Source organism: Pelophylax lessonae, assembly GCF_965119305.1.
Source record: "Pelophylax lessonae genome assembly, chromosome: 3".
NCBI classification, from domain to species: Eukaryota; Metazoa; Chordata; class Amphibia; order Anura; family Ranidae; genus Pelophylax; species Pelophylax lessonae.
The window spans coordinates 263,916,632-263,936,250 of NC_138770.1; the positions used below are offsets into that span (position 1 = coordinate 263,916,632).

The following is a 19,619-nucleotide window of genomic DNA, read 5'->3' on the forward strand; positions in this document are numbered from 1 at the left end:
GCGCCTCTGGCGGCGCGTGCTCGCTCCCGAGACCCTCACAGGCTAGCGACGTAGTACTACGTCGCTTTGCCTGTGAGGGGCTGACCGCCGCAGTAAATAGTCATGCGGCGGTCGGCAAGCGGTTAAAGCTACCAATAAAATCTTTTTGTTATTTCTGTTCAATACATTGCCATAAATCCTATGCTGTCCTTTGCACACTGCACTGTTATCTCAAGCAATGTTATCAGGAAGTGGGTAAGGACTACAGGACACCTTCCCTGAATTATGAATATAAGGAGAGGAAGAGGTGTTGTGTGTTGCTAACCGACTTCCTACCCTATGGTGACAACAGTGCTCCTCCATAGACACAGAATAGTGAGTGAGCATTATTATCCTAGCCCAGGACTCACAAGGTAACAATGAAGGGAAAGAAGAAGGATAGGTAGAAAGTCAAATAAACCACCACATCTAAAAGACTGTTTTATGTATTACATGCTGTATGTTATATGTAAAGTAGACACCCTATGTAATTTTGAAACATTTTATTCAAATCATCTAAATTGGAATAAATGGTAATAAATATGTATAAATGTACAAAGAACATGCGTGACAGATGTAACAATGTCTAATAATTTGTTAATGCAAGACCAGAATTGCAGACTGGATCATCTGCAGTACCATAACTTGGGGTCCAGTAATAATGCTTTTTTAGTCCATGAAAAAGTTCAGCAAGATAGACACGTCCATCTACTACATACGGCTGCACGTCAGTTGAAGAGTTGCTCAGACGTCCAGTGGAAAGTAGATTTGAAAATGCCTGAAATGGTAAAAAAAAAAGTCAATGTTTAAAATTACTATAAACTAAATAAAATAGAACCAGTGATACTTAAAGGATAAGGTCACCTTTTCAAAAAAATTTGCAGGTAAAAAAGAAAAATGATTTATTTATTTTGTTAGAAACCTGTAAAGCATTGCAGCCATTACTAGCAGATCGTGAGTGTAATGCTACGGTCCTGCAGACTGTCTGTGTAGCTGTCTGCCCGTACCTCCAATTTGGACAGGCAGTTACACTCTAAGGCTGGCCATACATGGGTCGAATTTCAAAATAATTTTCTTTTCGAAAATCAGAAATTTCGTGCATTTTGTGATTTGATAGTGACACAGTTGAATTCGAAATTGGACCAACCAAGCCTTCAATTTCACCTTATATTGCTACAGAAAATAATTTTTGTGGCTGGGAATCTTTCTTTCTTTCCAGGAATTTTCTTTTCTTGCACTCATGCACATTTCTTTTTTGATTATATTTCTTGCATGATTTTCCCATAATTGATTAGAAAACCGTTTGTTTTTCAAGAAATTTCCAACATGCCCAATCACTCAAATTCGACGACCGCACGAAAATCAGTCAATGCTGCGGCCCACTAATGGTACGAAATTCGAATGAAAATTCTCAAATAAGATTTTCGAAAGAAAATATTTTCGAAATTCGACCCATGTATGGCCAGCCTAACAGAAAGCTCAATGAACTACCTAGAGCAGGGGTCTGTTGTCCTCAAAGGGCCAGTTGTATTAGTGAGGCTATGGTATATAAATGTATGCAGGGCTTTTTTTTCCTCAGGGAATAGGTGCATAAACTCAATCATGCCCCCACACTGAACCACATCAAATTGTAGCTGTGGCCAAATTGTAGTAGAAGGATCTTAAAGGAGCAATAAATACCAGGAGTGCATTATGTGTGGATTTCAGGGGTGCACTATGTGCAGTGTTCAGGGATGTGCTATCCACATAGTGCCAGGGTTCAGAGGTGTGCTACATACTGAGTGGGTTCAGGGGTACCCTAAGTACCAAGTGCAAAGTTCAGGGGTGCACTGTGTACAGAGTGCAGTTTTGAGGAGCGCACTACATACAGAGTGCAGGGTTCAGGAGTGCGCTGCGTACCAAATGCAAAGTTCATGGATGCACTAGGCAAAGAGTGCAGTTTTGAGGAGCGCACTACATACAGAGTGCAGGGTTCAGGGGTGCACTATGCACCAAATGCAGAGTGTAGTTTTGAGGAGTGCACTGCATACAGAGTGCAGGGTTTAGGGGTGTGCTATGCACAGTGTGCACGGTTCAGCTCTCTTTCCCAGGCTGTCCACATCTCACTTCCACCCCTCCCCCTGGGTGCGAGGGCCACATAAAATGGCCTGCTGGGCCTTGTGTATTACAAATGTGACCTAGAGCGATCAACAACGCCCTGGTAGTTAATTGAGAACTTGCAATTTTCCCATTCACAGAACACTGTAAATTAATGACATTGCCAGGTGGGCGGAGCCCCACATAGCCACGTAAAAGAGTTGTCTGCAACATTGACCTAAATCAGACAGCAAGATGTATATGGGCTGTAGCTGCTACCATTTCCCCCAAAATATTGTTACCTAACATTGTATTAAGTAATAAAGCAGGTTGTGAACTGAGTGGGAGTGATTTACTAAACACAAATAGGCTGTTTACTTTGAAAGGGCATCTTCCCTTAGCTTAGTGCACGTGGTGAAAATATACTTAGCAAAGAATGCCCAATCACGTGCAAGAAAAAAACATTATTGGAATATGGAAGTCAGCAGAACTTCAACTTTGTTTCTAAGCTAAGAGAAAATTTCCTAGCCTGTTTGCCTTTATTAAATCAACTCCAGTGAGTTTGCACCCCTCTTCCTTCTATCACTGAGAAATGTACTGCATTGTACTCTTTGGCTGTCAGCCATAAGACAGGACCATAGAACACACTTGTCTGTGATAGATGTACTGCACCAAGTTGATATTGGAGCAGTAGGGAAGAGGATGTGGAGGAAAAGGAGGAAGTGGGATACATTAGGGAAGATGGGGGTCAAGTGATGGAGAAAATTGGTGCTGTTTATTTATTTTCCTTACATTAGATCAGCCACATACATCCAGTCAATGCTCCTGCCTGTATGAACAAATACAAGCTCAGGTGTAAGGCCAACCCTAGGATGCTTACCAACCTCTACCCTTCCCATTTCCAATGCAGGAAGTGTATTACTTAAGCCCTGAGCAGCTTTTCTGCCCAAGTTCTGTTAACATAGTCTGTAAAGACTGAAAGGTTTTGCAAGTATGGCCTTCTCTGATTCTAGTATCTTACTAATAAAAAATTCACATTTCACTGGGGTGCAGATTATGTTGATGAGTAATGCAGTATGATGATGATGATGATTAATAAAATATAATATCAGTGAACTTCTGTGATTTTTTTTTTTTTTTAGAAAAAACATAAAAGAAACTCCTAAAAGGGTTGTTGGAAGGGGCGTTGCCAAGTGGGAAAAAGACTCTGGGCTTCAGCCCGAAGATAAACTTGATAACCCCTCCCACATTTTAAAGTAAGTCCCGCCCAAGCTCCTCCCACATTTAAAGCAAATACCTTCCAAGCTCTACCCAAGCCCTCACCCCTGCCCAATGCCCCACCATAAAATGTTGTATAAACCCATTATGACTCCAAATCTTGGAATTGTTATCAGCCCTCAAATTTTCCACTCGCCTACTCGCATTTTGCGAGTGGAAAATTATTTAGGGCGAGTGTGGGGCTGCTCCGAGAGCCGCTCAGGGGAGGAGAGGAAGAGGAAAGCCGGCCAGCCGACGGACTGGATAATCACAGAGCGTGGATCATCCCACTGTAACAGCTTTATTTTGAATTGCCAGGTGCTCGCCGACACACACACAGTCCCGCCTCCTAGCCCAGCTTCTTTGATAGACAGAACACCTGGCCAACCAGGACGTGTGACGTCTATCAATTGAGCCGGGCCAGGAGGCGGGACTGTGTGTGTCGGCGAGCGCCCGGCAATTAAAAGGAAAGCTGTTACAGCGGGATGATCCACGCTCTGTCATTATCCGGCCAGCTTTCCTCTTCCTCTCTCTCTCTCTTCCCCTGCACTGGTCAGTGCATTGACAGGCTCAGGTTAAGCTGCATTGTCGGGCCCAGGTAAAGCTGCATTGACGGGCTCTGGTAAAGCTGCATTGACGGGCACAGGTGAAGCTGCATTGACGGGCTCAGTTGAAGCTGCATTGACAGGCATGGGTGAAACTGCACTGAGGGGTACGGGTAAAGTTGCATTGATGTGCATGGGTGAGGCTGCATTGATGGGCATGGGCGAGACTGCATTGCTGGGCACTGGTGATGCTACATTGAGGGGCACAGGGGAGGCTGCATTGATGGGCACTAATCAGGCTGCACTGATGGGCACTGTTGAGGTTTCACTGATGGGCACTGTTGAGGCAGCACTGATAAGCTTTATTGATGATGCTGCACTGATGGTCACTGATAGGCTGCATTGATGTGCACTGGTGAGACTGCACTGAAAACATTGTTATTAATATTTATTTTTGTAACTTCTGCATTAATGCAAAAACATTTAACAGTGTAATTTTATGAGAGAATTTATGAGGACGTGTTTAGGGGTGGGGCAGGGTAGGAGTTGGGTGGGGCAACTGGTGGCGAGTAACCCTTAAGGCCTGGCTAGTAGCTCCGGACTTCAAATTTTGAGCCCTGTTATTATTTGTAACAGGCCCTTTGGGTCTGGTATGCACCTGGCGGACTCCATGCTGTTTTATTTCACAAATTTTTTTTCTTTTTTTTTAAGGCAAATTTTTTTTTACATTGAGCTGCCAGTGGGGAACCCTGATGACAACTGATGACTTATTGGTTGTTAAGGATGTGGCGGCCAGCTTCCCAGCCCGCTCCTTAGCAACCAGCTATATACAGTATTTAAAGTGGAAAAATAAAAACTGTGAAACGCATCAAAAATCTTTAAAAATCTGTATTTTCTGCTAGAAAATTACTTAGAATCCCAAAACATATTTTATATATATATATATATATATATATATATATATTTTAGAAGAGACTATAGAGAATAAAATGGCAGTCGTTACAATATTTTATATCATATGGTCTTTCGAACACAATTTTTTATGGGGAACAAATACACTTCACTACATTAAAATAAAAGGTAAACAATGAATTTAGCCCAATTGTTTTCTGTCCATAATGTGAAATTATATAAGGGAAAAAGGCTGAAGGGCCTTCAGCCTTTTTCTCTTAAATAATTTCACATTATGGAAAGAAAACAATTGGGCTAAATTCACTGTTTACCTTTTTTTTTTAATTCAGTGAAGTCACTTGAGTCCCGACTGTGACTGACAATACCTTCCTGCCTCCCAGCATCCCCACCCTCCTCCATTCGTGTTTAGGCTCCAACAATTTCATTATGAGGTGCAGGCAGCCAGGTAAGTGCAGCAGCTAGCAGGCCAAGTGCTGGCCTGGCAGGTGGAGGAGTCACTGTGTGGACACTGGACACTGTGGACAGGACAAGTCAGCTCCTGGAGTAGTGTCTAGTCAAACGGTGCTTCCTTCAGGGCCTCCCTTGTCTCTAAGCTGAGCCGCGCTGCCGCCCGGAGAAGAGGGAGGTGGCCGGTGGGTGGAGACTCTCCACTGGAGAGTCAATTCTAGGTGTGGAGGAGGAATTTGAAATCCTCCTCCGTTGGGACTCAGAGCCTGGGCCCGCGCTCTCCTTCTGTCACGTGACGACACTAACGTCACGTGACATCATTGGTTGCTAGACTCCAAGAGGCAGGCCATACTAGTGTGCCTGTGGCGCGCAGGCCAGGCAGTAGACTCGGGGCTAATAATTATTTACAATTAACACGAGACCCAGGGCTTTTTGGGGGACTACTCTGGGCTATAGCCCGGGTCAGCCCCTTCTCCCAACGCCACTGGTTGTTGGTACAACAATTTGCAAGTTCTTGTAACGCTCCTGCGTTTCTTATATGGTGTGGATTTTCAGCTGCAGAAATAGTTCCACGTCAGTAGTCATGTAAGAGATATGCTGAGATACCATTCCCAACCTCAATGACTCATCATGTGTGGAAGGTCTTATTTCAGCCAGTAAATACACACAATTAGCAAGCTGGTTCCTAGAGTGACTTTATGTATGTGGTAACACAATTATGAAGGTTGAGGGATAGGTTGAGTGGAGGTGATAGGTGATAGACACTTGAAGGTGAGACAGTAGCAGATGGATGCAGGAAGGTTTAGCAATGTTGTATGATAGCAGATGATAGAATAGCAGGTGGACATACAAAAGAGATCAACCCAGTGCAGAAAAGTAGCAGTAGTCTCAAGAGCTAGCAATCTAGTTTATGCAGATGTAATAAACAGTCTTTACTATGCAGAGCTAGATAGTGTAAGCTTAGTATAAGTTTATAGAGAATTCCCCTGCGGGGTACTTAGCACTATTAGCGATACAGCCGAAGGGTGGTTCAGGAGAGGCGGATGATCCAGTAGCGGGATACAGGGATCAGCGCAGCGAGGTTCCGTCAGCAAAGTAAGCTTGCAAGCATGGAAGCTTCAAGCAAGGTTAGCATCCAGATAAGGGTGTTTGAACGAACACATGTGAGTGAGAACCGACGCCTTAAATAGCCATCTAGTCCGGCGCTGAGTGATGACAGCTCCAGTCTTAAAGGTGTATGCGCACCTTTCCAAAAGTAAATGGTAGGGCGCATACACTTGTGGAAAGTGTAATTTAGGGTACCAAAGGTACCGGAACATTACAGTTCTATAGTACACTCACTCATTTTTTAACCACTATACTAGATCAGAAGTTGGCAGTCAATTCCAATTTTATACTTGTGTACATGCTGTAAAACTGTGGAAGTTTTTTGGAATATGAACTAAACTCTCATTTTAGTCAAGTCACAAAATGACATTTAAGACCCATCCCCAGGAAACCTAAAATCCCTCCCGTGCAGTAGGGCTGTGCCCACACTGCAAGGGTTACACTTGATGAACCTCAGGTTCAAGCAGTGGACTGTTCCCCTGCATCTATACAAGTGCAGGACTATTATCACTGTCGGTCTTTATGACATCAGAGGCCTTAGACACTGGAGCATAGGGGAGAAGATGCTGATGGTACCGGTCTTGGAGCATAGAGAAGTCTGCAGGACAAGATGATCGGATAAGCGAAATTGCTTTACCCTAGACATAAATGTGCAGTTAACCCTTGCAGTCTCAGTGCAGTCCCCATGAAAACGTACATGTATTTAGTTGAGATTTTATGTGAAAGACCAACACCAAGTGGAAAATAATTGTGAAGTGGAAGGAAAATTATAAATGTTTTTCAAATATTTTTACAAATAAATATCTGAAAAGTGTGGCGTGCATTTGTATTTAGCCCCCTTTTTCTCTGATACCCCTAACTAAAATCTAGTTAAACCAATTGCCTTTAGAAGTCACCTAATTAGTAAATAGAGTCCACCTGTGTATAATTTAATCTCAGTAAAAATACAGCTGTTCTGTGAAGCAAACAGCATCATGAAGGCCAAGGAACACACCAGACAGTTCTGGGATAAAGTTGTGAAGAAGTTTCAAGCAGGGTTAGGTTATAAAAAAAGGTTATAAAAAAATATCCCAAGCTTTGAACCTCTTAAGGAGCACTGTTCAATCCATCTTCCGAAAAGAGTATGGCACAACTGCAAACCTACCAAGACATGGCCGTCCACCAAAACTGACAGGCTGGGCAAAGAAAATATTAATCCGAGAAGTATCCGAGAAGTAGCCAAGAGGCCCGTGGTAACTCTGGAGGAGCTGCAGGGATCCACAGCTCAGGTGGGAGAATCTGTCCACAGGACAACTGTTAGTCGTGCACTCTACAAATCTGGTCTTTATGGAAGGGAGGCAAGAAGAAAGCCATTGTTGAAAGAAATCCATCTGTTTTGCAGTTTATGAGAAGCCATGTGGAGGACACAGCAAACATGTGGAAGAAGGTGCTTTGGTCAGATGAGACCCAAATTTAACTTTTTGGCCTAAAAGCAAAACGCTATGTGTGGCAGCGAACACTGCACATCACCCTGTACACACAATCCCCACTGTGAAACATGGGGGGTGTCAGCATCATGTTGTGTGGATGCTTTTCTTCAGCAGGGACAGGGAATCTGGTCAGAGTTGATGGAAAGATTGATGGAGCCAAATACAGGCAATCTGAGAAGAAAACCTGTTACAGTCTGCAAAAGACTACTTCCAGCAGGACAAGGAACCTAAACATACAGCCAGAGCTACAATGGGATGGTTTAGATCAAAGCATATTTATGTGTTTGAATGGCCCAGTCAAAGTCCAGACCTAAATCCAATTGAGAATCTGTGGCAAGACTTGGATATTGTTGTTCACAGATGCTCTCCATCCAAACTGACAGAGCTTAAGCTATTTTGCAAGGAAGAATGGGCAAAAATGTCACCCTCTAGATGTGCAAAGCTGGTAGAGACATACTCAAAAAGACTTGTAGCTGTAATTGCAGTGAAAGGTGGTTCTACAAAATATTGACGTGTGCTGAATACAAACGCACACCACACTTTTCACATATTAATTTATAAAAAATGTTGAACACCATTTTCCTTCCACTTCACAATTATGTGCCACTTATGTTTTTGGTTGTAACATGACAAAATGCGGAAAATTTTAAGAAGTATAAACACTTTTTCAAGGCACTGTATGCAGTGTGTATGTATGTGTGTAAAAGATTTTTAAATAGCCATGATAGACCAATATTAATTTGTATGCCCAAACTAATATCTATATACAGTATGTATCTAAAGCCAAATGTCTTTTATTTAGCTATAGTAAGGATAGGTTAGAAGTGATTGTGAGCTTTTAAAAACAATCTGCATCCTTGTTTGGGAGATTTAGTCAGGTTGATTTACTAAAGGCAAATAGACTACTTCGAGTAAGGAAAGGGATGGACGGCACTCAAGATATCCAGAAAGTATTTTATTAAGTAAACATGTATAGTGCTGTAAAATAGCCCACGCGTTTCGTAACAAGCCACGCCCCCTGACAGTTAGAATTATGCCCCTAGGGTCACACTTAACTCCTTGATCATCAATAAAGTTAACCCCTTCAGTTAGGGGTCCAATCTGTCCGCCACAATGTCGCAGTCCCGCAAAAAAAAATTGCAGATCGCCGCCATTACTAGTTACAAAAAAAACAATAAAAATGACATAAATCTTTCCCGTAGTTAGTAAACGCAATAACTTTTGTGCAAACCAATCAAAATATGCTTATTGCGATTTTTTTTAATAAAAATATGTAGCAGAAAACAAATTAGCCTAAAATGTTAAAAGATTTAGATTTTTTACATTTTTTTTGAGAATTTCATATAAAAAAATGTGAAAAATATTGTTATTTTTTCAAAATTGTCGCTCTTTTTTTGTTTATAGCGCAAAAAATGAAAATCGCACAGGTGATCAAATACCATCATAAGAAAGCTCTGTTTGTGGGAAAAAAAGGACGTCAATTTTGTTTGGGTACAGCGTTGCAAGACCGTGCAATTGTCCATTAAAGTCACACAGTGCCGAATCGCAAAATAGGGCCTGATCATTGAGCAGCCAAATCCTCCAGGGCTAAAGTGGTTAATAAAGAAATACTTTTTTGGATGTTATCTTGAGTGCCGACCATCCCTTTCCTTATGGGCCATACACACTATACAATTGTCTTTAGATTTTTTCCTTTAGATTTACCAAAACCATATAATATGAGGTCAAATCTAAACACTTTCAATTTGAATGCAATCAGGCAGGCCCCTGCACTACATAGTTGAAGGTAAATCTAAAGAAAATCTAACAACAAAAGTTGTATAGTGTTGTGTATCCAGCTTAAAGCCTCGTACACACGCAACGAATTTCCGCCGACCGGTCGTCCGTCTTTTGTCCAGAGTGGTGTCTGTTGGTTGGAATGTGCTCTAGACTGCACACGAATTTTCCCGCACGACAGAATTCTACTTCAGAAGTGATGTCATGTGTTGGTTTGCTTTCTTTGTGTTCTTTCATCTCTGAGCATGCCTAGTCTTGCTCATAAGATTTTTCCCCATCGAAATCTGTACTAATGAGACGAAAATCGGACGTGTTTTGATGGTCGACAAAAATTTTATAGCCTGCACAGCAGGATTTTTTCGGCCGAAAAGTCGGCGTCGGTTGTCGGAAGCATCATACTAACAAACCGAAAATCGGCAGATCGGTCGTCGGACGAAAAATTCCCGGACGAATTTCCACTCGTGTGTACGGGCCTTAACTCTGGTACCTTTGTCAGCAGCCTAAAGGTCTAAACACTGGGCGGAGCTTTCATGTGAGAAGGTTGTAGTGCCTATACACCTGGTTTCCTTAAACAGACTACTTTGTTGGGAAAGTTTCACTTTACATTAGATTTTCCCCAGAGCTTAGTGAATGTGTTGGAATTTCACTTTGCAAAGAATACCCCTTTCCGTGCAAGGAAACGACATGATTGGATGATTGAAGTCGGCAGAGCTTCACCTCATTCATTAGGGCTCTGGGGATAATTTCCATGCAAAGTGTAACTTCTCTTGCAAAGTGAACAGTCTGTTTAAATTAAGGTAAATTTACTCCATTATCTCTATTTGTCCTGATGACCACTGTCACCTAGACTAAAAGTGTTGGAAAATCCAAAATTACAAGTTGTCATTGAAACATGAATAAAAGGGAAACAGGGGCACTTGTTTTAGTGACAGCTAAGAGAATTTCCTTTACTTTGGAGAATTTTTCTCTCTTTTACTGTTATATATACAGTATATATATTTTTTTACATTTAACTTTTTAATTTATAGACCACCTGATTCCTTCAGGGCCAAAACTGCTCTAAACTGCTACAAGGTGAAATGCAACTGGTTTTTATGCATGCTTTACATTTATTTTATGCATGTTTATAAGTGTGCCATAAATAATAAATCACATACCACACAGGCAGCTTCATCCAGCACATTTCCCCATATGTAAATGTATTCTAAACTTGTGTTTGCTTGGATTGCAGCTGCCAGAACCTTCAGGCCTTGCCCAGTAATGTTGTTGCTCACAACTGCCAATCTAAAAAGAACAATAAAAGAAACAACTTAGCCATGTTACTATGAAAAAAAATAAAGCATTTTTAAATAGCAGTATCATTTATAGTCTTATTGCATTAAAGTGATATTAAAGACTTTGTTTTTTTTTATTTCTAATGCTTAGGTGAATGCTTAAAATGGGCATTTCTTTATGTAGAGAAGTTGCTATTTCCTCCCTATTCTGCTGGTCTCCTTTGTACTGGCCCTCAGAGGCGGCTCTCTAATTAGGCCGGTAAGGCGGCCGCCGAAGGCCTCGCACTGAAAGGGGCCTCGCATCCTTCCCAAACTTTTTTTTTTTTTTTTTTAGACCTGTCCCGACCTTCACCATGCGACACGCCAGGTCGCCGGGAGCCGCATCCGCAATCCACATTCCACACATTGCGGCGCAGCGGCGCTACGCGCTAGCGTAGTGGACTGTCAGTGTCTCTACTCTCTAGGCTGTCGGCATCATTCACTCCAGCCAGGCCCGGCCCCGCACGCACTCACATCGGTTTCTCCTGGCTGGCTGGGCTGCTGGCTGCACTGTCTCCGCCTCTTGCTCCTTCATTCAACCAATCATGGTCGGGGATTGCGATGACGTCACAACGTGGTGTCACGTAACCCCACCCCTGCATTCACCCGGCTTCGGTACCATGAGGACTCCTTGCAGAGAACAGCAGACGAGAAGAAGAAGACGAAAGGTAAGTACTGGAGTCTGGAGCTGTGTGACTGACTGCAAAAACAAGGCCTGTAGTGTCCTGTCCAAGAGGCAGCCAGCCCGCCGCCGGCCCTGCAGTGACTAGTACTGTGTCCTACTGTCAGTCCTGACTCCTGTCATCCTTATTCTGAATCTGAATTAATAAATTAAATAATACCTTACCATTCAGGCTGGCTTGAATTTAAAAGGCTATATGGGAAACGAAACGCTATGCAACTGAAAAAAATGAGATGAAAAAAAAAAAATAATAAAAAAGTGCTCAGTCTCAGTGCTTCTGCTTCATGTATCATGCCACTAGTTCTTCTCTTATGACAACCAAATGGTATGGTTTTTTTCTTTCTTTATATAAGTGCTCTGTGCTGCTAAGTCAGATAGATTCCTCACAATTTATTTTTTATCCAGTGCATCCACTCAGTGCTCCCCTCTCAATCCCCCCCAAGTTCTCACTGTACAATTCAGAGCCGGTTCATACTGATGCGGCTGCGGCGATCGCATGTAATGTCGGAGCGCACTGCTCCTTCATTACATGCGATCGGCTGTGCGGTGCGAGTTTAGCCATACACTTTGTATGGCTAAATTCGCACCGCAGCCGCAGCAAACACGCAGAGGAGGCATTTTTGCAGCCGCATCAGGATAGGATCGCACAGCGGTTCACACTTGTGCGATCCGATCCTGTGCGAACTGCAAGATCGCACTGTGATATGCGATCAAACTGGGGGTGTCGTTAACATTACATTGACACCCCCAGCGTATCGCATATGGCAGTGTGAACTGCCGGGGGTGCGTGTGCGATGCGGGAACAGGCTGCGAATTCGCAGCCTTCCCGCATCACACAAGTGTGAACCGGGCCTCAAGGGAAAAACGCCTGTCACAGTGTCACAGCATTAGCCTCGGTTCACACTGATGCGATGCGGGAAGGCTGCGAACTCGCAGCCTGTTCCCGCATCGCACACGCACCCCCGGCAGTTCACACTGCCATATGCGATACGCTGGGGGTGTCATTTAAATGTTAACAACACCCCCAGTTTGATCGCATATCGCAGTGCGATCTTGCACTTCGCACAGGATCGGATTGCACAAGTGTGAACCGCTGTGCGATCCGATCCTGATGCGGCTCCAAAAAAGGATCCTGTGCGAGTTTGCTGCGGGTGCGGTGCGAATTTAGCCATACACTTTGTATGGCTAAACTCGCACCGCACAGCCAATCGCATGTAATGAAGGAGCAGTGCGCTCCGACATTACATGCGAACCCGGCACTCGCATGAGTGTGAACCGGGGCTCAATAAGGTGCCAGATCCCAGATGAATGGTGTGTAGACTGCCTGCACTTATAAAGAGGGTAACATGTTCTGGAGCTGAAGTGGTTAAAAGAGTTAGCGAATTGTTAATTTTTTTAAAAACCAATAAAAAAAAGGCTGCAGACATTAATCCAGTTTGGTGTGTCCAGTATTCTTTGTATATTTGGAGTATATGTAATGCCACCTACCGTCCCCTGTTACATCACTTCTGCTTTGAACGCAAAACATGTCGTCACTTTGACACCTGCGATTAATGAAGTGTATCCATATTTTTGACCAAACTCTGTGTGTGTGTAAATATATATATAAAAATAAAGTATATCAGACGGGGTTTCTCTTTTCCCCCCTATCTTTTACCACTTGCTGACCAGCCACCGAAACATATACTGCAGGTTGGCAGATTCCCGCAAAATGATGTGCCCATATGTACCTTTCCAGGAGCTCACGTACCCATTTGTTAGGGCAGAGGGGAAGCTGATCTTTGAATAAAATATCTGGAAGGTACCTCACTATGGAGATCTCCTTTTTTATACACATGGGGGGAGCTATGTAAGAGGCACCGTGACCCAAGGACTTGCAGAACTTCTGCTGAAGATAAGACCGTGGCATAAACATGGCTCTCAGTCAAGTCCTTGGGTCACGGTGCCTCTTACATAGCTCCCCCCATGGGTATAAAAAAGGAGATCTCCATAGTTAGGTACCTTCCAGATATTTTATTCAAAGATCAGCTTCCCCTCTGCCCTAACAAATGGGTACGTGAGCTCCTGCAAAGCGACATATGGGCACATCATGTTGCAGGAATCTGCCAACCTGCAGTATATGTTTCGGTGGCTGGTCAGCAAGTGGTAAAAGATAGGGGGGAAAAGAGAAACCCCGTCTGATATACTTTATTTTTATATATATATTTACACACACACAGAGTTTGGTCAAAAATATGGATACACTTCATGAATCGCAGGTGTCAAAGTGACGACATGTTTTGCGTTCAAAGCAGAAGTGATGTAACAGGGGACGGTAGGTGGCATTACATATACTCCAAATATACAAAGAATACTGGACACACCAAACTGGATTAATGTCTGCAGCCTTTTTTTATTGTTTTTTACAAATATAAACAATTAACAATTCACTAAGTCCCGGGTCACACTTGTGTAATGCAGGAAGGCTGCGAATTCACAGCCTGTTCCCGCATTGCAAACGCACCCCTGGCAGTTCACACTGCCATATGCGATACGCAGGAGGTGTCAATTAAATGTTAACGACACCCCCAGTTTGATCACATATCGCAGTGCGATCTGACAGTTCGCACAGGATCGGATCGCACAAGTGTGAACCACTGTGCGATCCGATCCTGATAGGGCTGAAAAAAAGGGTCATGTACGTCTTTGCTGCGGGTGCAGTGCGAATTTCAACCATACAAAGTGTATGGCTAAACTCGCACCGCACATCCGATCGCATGTAATGAAGGAGCAGTGCGCTCCGACATTACATGCGATCGCCGCAGCCGCACATATGTGAACCGGCACTGACTCTTTTAACCACTTCAGCTCCAGAACATGTTACCCCCTTTATGACTAGGCCATTTTTTGCTATTTCGGCACTGCATTACTTTAACTGGTTATTGCAGCTCTTGCAGTTGCAGCGCTATACTCAAATACAATTTATCACACTAATAGAGCTTTTCTTTTGGTGTTAAAAATATGTGTTACTTTCTGCTGTAAAACCTATCCAATGAAAAAAAAATAGAATGTCTTCATTAAATTGGGCCAAAATGTATTCTGCTACATGTTTTTGATAATAAAAAAAATCCCAATAAGTGTAGATTGATTGGTTTGTGTGAAAGTTATCACGTCTACAAACTATGCACTATTCAAAAAAATTAAAGGAACACTTTTTTAATCAGAGTATAGCAATCAATACTTAATGGTCAGTAAAATGGCAGAGGGGGTTGTTTATCAGTTTCAGCTGCTTTGGTGTTCATGAAATTAACAACAGGTGCACTAGATGGGCAACAGTTGACCTCCAAAACAGGAATGGTTTTACAGGTGGAGGACACTGAATTTTTTCCCCCTACTCCTCTTTTCTGATTGTTTTTCACTAGTTTTGCATTTGGCCAGGGTCAGTGTCACTACTGGTAGCATGAGGCGATACCTGGACCCTATAGAGGTTACACAGGCAGTCCAACTCCTCCAGGATGGAACATCAATACGTGCCATTGCCAGAAGAGCATGGAGGAGATACCAGGAGAAAGGTGGTTATTTTAGAAAAGCTGGACAGAGCCATAGAAGGTCCTTAACCCTTCAGCAGGACCGGTATCTGCTCCTTTATGCAAGGAGAAACAGGATGAGCCCTGCCAGAGCCCTACAAAATGTCCTCCAGCAGGCTACTGATGTGAATATCTGACTAAACAATCAGAAACAGACTTTAGGATGGTGGATATATTATTTTTATTATATTAATAATTATTATAATATATATTCATATATTGTTAATATATTAATAATAACACAGGGCTCGACATTGGCGCATTGGCGACTAGAATTAGCGACCTAGCGCCTGGGGTTTTATCGCGCAAGGGGGGCCTCATATTTTAATTTCGCCTAAGGCCTCATAAAGTCTAGAGCCGCCTCTGCTGGCCCTACTTCAATGTGTATAGGGTTGCTCCTATCCTTTGCTGGGATCCTATAGAGCCACCCTTTTATAAAATGCTCCGAGGATCTGAATATAGGATGATATGATCAGACTGGCTGCGCAGACATGTAAAGGCATCCCGAGAGGACATACAAGCAAGACAGTATTATTTTACAACAGCAATTTAGTAATTGTAGTAACACTAACTGTAAATTTCATTGCGTTTACCAGTGCAGTCAAAGTATAGTATGCATATAAAAGTCTGCTCTTTGCCTAAAGTTCCATTATGGTAAATCCAACCCTGGCTGTGCGCACTGCTATACTTACGCTTTGAGACTGCTATTGTATGTATGGATGGTTTTAGCAAGGTGGATTGCCCCCTCATCCTCCATTCTGTTTGATGTCAAGTCTACGATTTCCAGAGTTGTATTTGTCTTTAGCAGTTCAGCTAAACACTTAACTCCATCCCGGCTGATTTTATTACTGGAAGAATGAATCATAAACATATTTATCAATGAAAATAAACATGCAGTTTGCATACAGTGAATGTGTATTTTCATTTAGCTCTGGCATTAATCATGAATGTGCTATATGTTAGGAATTCTATGAAATTTAGAGGGCGCTATCTATATTCAGTATACAGTACCATGGCTTAAAGAGATTGTAAACCTCAGTCATGGAATCGGAGCAAACCACATATATCTGCAGTGTTTACTTATCTCATCTCTGTTTATGTACTTTCAGTGTTCGAGATAAGGGGATTCATTAGAATGCCAGTAATCCATCAACTTCAGCAGCTTTGATCTGTTTTACAAGTATTTCCAGGTCCACCAGCAGGACCGGCACTTCTAAAGGTGGCAGTTGGACTTCTTACCCACTTACTATTTACACACTCCAGAACTGCAGATCTCCATATCCACGCTTAAGCTGGCAGCACTATTACCCCCCTCCTGCCCAAAATCCCTTGACTGAAAAATAAAAGGAGCCAGGCCTAAAATTGTTGGCTGAACAGCGCCTGCATCCAATCAGATGTAGGCACTTTTTGTGTCTTTTGACAGCTGTTGGGACCGACTGTCAAAGTACATTATCTACAGCAGGATATTATAGCATGGATGGATAAATCTGTTAGATTTAAATCTCTATATGTATGGCCAGCTTTGGGGTCCAATTTATAGTGGAGAGCCAATATTGCTATCAACTGTCTATTATAGTTCCTACAGTGGTCTGTATTATATGGCCCATTCAAAAAATTCAGGCATCGGTGTGTAGACTGCAGTGTCCTATGGCATTCGCTCTCTGCTCAACACAGAAGAAGGAACTCCATGATTGGAGAAGAGCTGGTCACATGACCAGCCTGTCCTCCTTTTTTTTTTTTAATACATTCATCTTAATAGTGATAAGTATATTTTTAAGCAGCACTGTGCTATAAAAATGTGCCATTCTTATTTTTTATAACTGCAGTAAGTCCATACCGTTACTTATTGACCCCCTACAACTTCTTTGTCTCAATTATAAAAAATCTAACATCTTTGGTTTTCATATTCCTGTCTAACTGTATCCTGCTTACAAGGTGAGGCCTGCTCAACGTAGTTAAAAAATGACATTGAAGTGATAGAGATTGCCAAGCATGTACAAAACCCATACCAGCTGAGATCAAGATATTTCAGTGCAGTATTTTCCTGCAAGGCTTCACAGAGTCGCTCAAGTCCAAAATCTGTCATTTCATGTTTAGACAAATGGAGCTCTTGAAGAGTGTTATTGGTTTTCAACATCAGCGATATGTGAATGGTTGTGTCTTCCTTAAAGCCAAATGATGGTAATGCATATGTTAGTGCACATCAGACTACACAGTGTAATAATTTTGCGAAAATAATTTATAATGTGTCAGATATAAAATCACATACCTGTAGCACATAAAACAAAGGGCGGCTTAGATTAATAGACTTGATTGAATTGTTTCTAAGTAGAACTGTGGCCAAGGCTATTAAGCTCTGAATTCCCTGTAATACAGCAACGTTATAACGAAAATTTAACACATACAACAAAGATATACTAAAAAAAAAAAAGGAAAATAGCTGGTAAATATTCAGGCAATAGTTCAGACTCTATTTTTGTATAAATATCACAGTTCTTTGCTTTTTTTTTTTTTTTAGGCCACACACATATAGAACATCTCACAAAAGTGAGTACATCCCCCATATTTTTGTAAATATTTTATTTTATATTTTCATGTGACAGCACAGAAGAAATGACACCTTGCTACAATGTAAAGTAGTGAGTGTACAGCTTGTATAAGAGTGTAAATTTGCCGTCCCCTCAAAATAACTCAACGCACAGCAATTAATGTCTAAACCACTGGCAACAAAAGTGAGTACACCCCTAAGTGAAAATGTCCGAATTGTGCCCAATTAGCAATTTTCCCTCCCCGGTGTCATGTGACTAATGTTAGAAGGTCGCAGGTGTGAATGAGGAGCAGGTGTGTTCAATTTGGTGTTATCGCTCTCACTCTCTCATACTGGTCACTGGAAGTTCTTACAGTGGTTTACCAGGACAGGTTCCACTCAGAACAGGTCTCGCCATGGTCGACCAAAGATCTTGAGTGCACGTGCTCAGCGTCATATCCAGAGGTTGTCTTTGGGAAACAGACATATGACTGCTGTCAGCATTGCTGCAGAGGTTGAAGGGGTGGGGGGGGGGGGTCAGCCTGTTAGTGCTCAGACCATACGCCGCACATTGCATCAAAATGGTCTGCCTGGCTGTCACCCCAGAAGAAAGCCTCTTCTAAAGATGGTGGCCAAAACCATACAGTGGTTTAACAGGACAGATTCCACTCAGAACAGGCCTTGCCATGGTTGAGCAAAGAAGATGAGTGCACGTGCTCGGCGTCATATCCAGAGGTTGTCTTTGGGAAATAGAGTTATGAGTGCTGCCAGCATTGCTGCAGAGGTTGTAGGGATGAGAGGGTCAGCCTGTCAGTGCTCAGACCATACGACGCACACTGCATTAAATTGGTCTGCATGGCTGTCGTCCCAGACGAAAGCCTCTTCTAAAGATGATACACAAGAAAGCTCACAAACAATTTGCTGAAGACAAGCAGACTAAGGACATGGATTACTGGAACCATGTCCTGTGGTCTGATGAGAACAAGATAAACTTACCGTATATACTCGAGTATAAGCCGACCCGAGTATAAGCCGAGGCCCCTACTTTTACCACAAAAAGATGGGAAAAATCATTGACTCGAGTATAAGCCTAGGGTGAGAATGCAGGGCGGCGGGCATGGTACAGGAGAATGCAGGGTGACTGGCATGGTGCAGGAGAATGCAGGGTACTGGCATGGTGCAGGAGAATGCAGGGTACTGGCATGGTGCAGGAGAATACAGGGTACTGGCATGGTACAGGAGAATGCAGGGTGACTGGCATGGTGCAGGAGAATGCAGGGTACTGGCATGGTGCAGGAGAATGCAGGGTACTGGCATGGTGCAGGAGAATGCAGGGTACTGGCATGGTACAAGAGGATCCGGGGTTGTGAGCATACTACAGGAGATGCAGTGCTGTGGGCATGGTACAGGTGGACCATGCCCGCAGCACTGCATCCCTTGTAGTGTGCCCGCAGCCCTGCATAATGGCAGGTAGTGAAGCTGTTTCACTTACCTGTTCCAGAGGCGCCTTCATTTTAAAAATGGCGCCGCCCGGCGCCGACATGTCATTGCGCACGCGCCGCCGCCGCTCGTATACTTTCGGCTATTCCCGGCCTCTCCCGAGCGGCGGCGACGCTCGGGAGAGGCCGGGAATAGCCGAAATTACACGAGCGGCAGCGGCGGCGCGTGCGCGGTGACATGTATGCGACGGGCGGCGCCATTTTTAAAACTTAAGCCTGTCGGAGCGGACAGGGAATTTTTTTTTTTTCCTTGACTCGAGTATAAGCCGAGGGGGACGTTTTCAGCACAAAAAAATGTGCTGAAAAACTCGGCTTATACTCGAGTATATACGGTATTTGGTTCAGATGGTGTCAAGCGTGTGTAAAGGCAACCAGGTGAGGAGTACAAAGACAAGTGTGTCTTGCCTACAGTCAAGCATGGTGGT

The 19,619-nt window shown here is 43.1% G+C and overlaps 1 protein-coding gene across 1 annotated transcript in view; it reads right to left on the minus strand.

Moving 5' to 3' along the window:
• Positions 1–506: 506 nt before the first annotated feature.
• Positions 507–19,619, minus strand: part of LRRC34 (leucine rich repeat containing 34) — a 33,463-nt gene continuing 14,350 nt past the window's right edge. Inside the window, exons 7-11 of the mRNA XM_082249197.1 lie at positions 17,438–17,533; positions 17,178–17,332; positions 15,861–16,016; positions 10,765–10,891; positions 507–796 (exon numbers count right to left, since the gene is read on the minus strand). Of these exons, the coding sequence (XP_082105323.1) occupies positions 605–796; positions 10,765–10,891; positions 15,861–16,016; positions 17,178–17,332; positions 17,438–17,533 (726 nt within the window). The 3' untranslated portion in view covers positions 507–604. The remainder of the gene's footprint in view (positions 797–10,764; positions 10,892–15,860; positions 16,017–17,177; positions 17,333–17,437; positions 17,534–19,619) is intronic.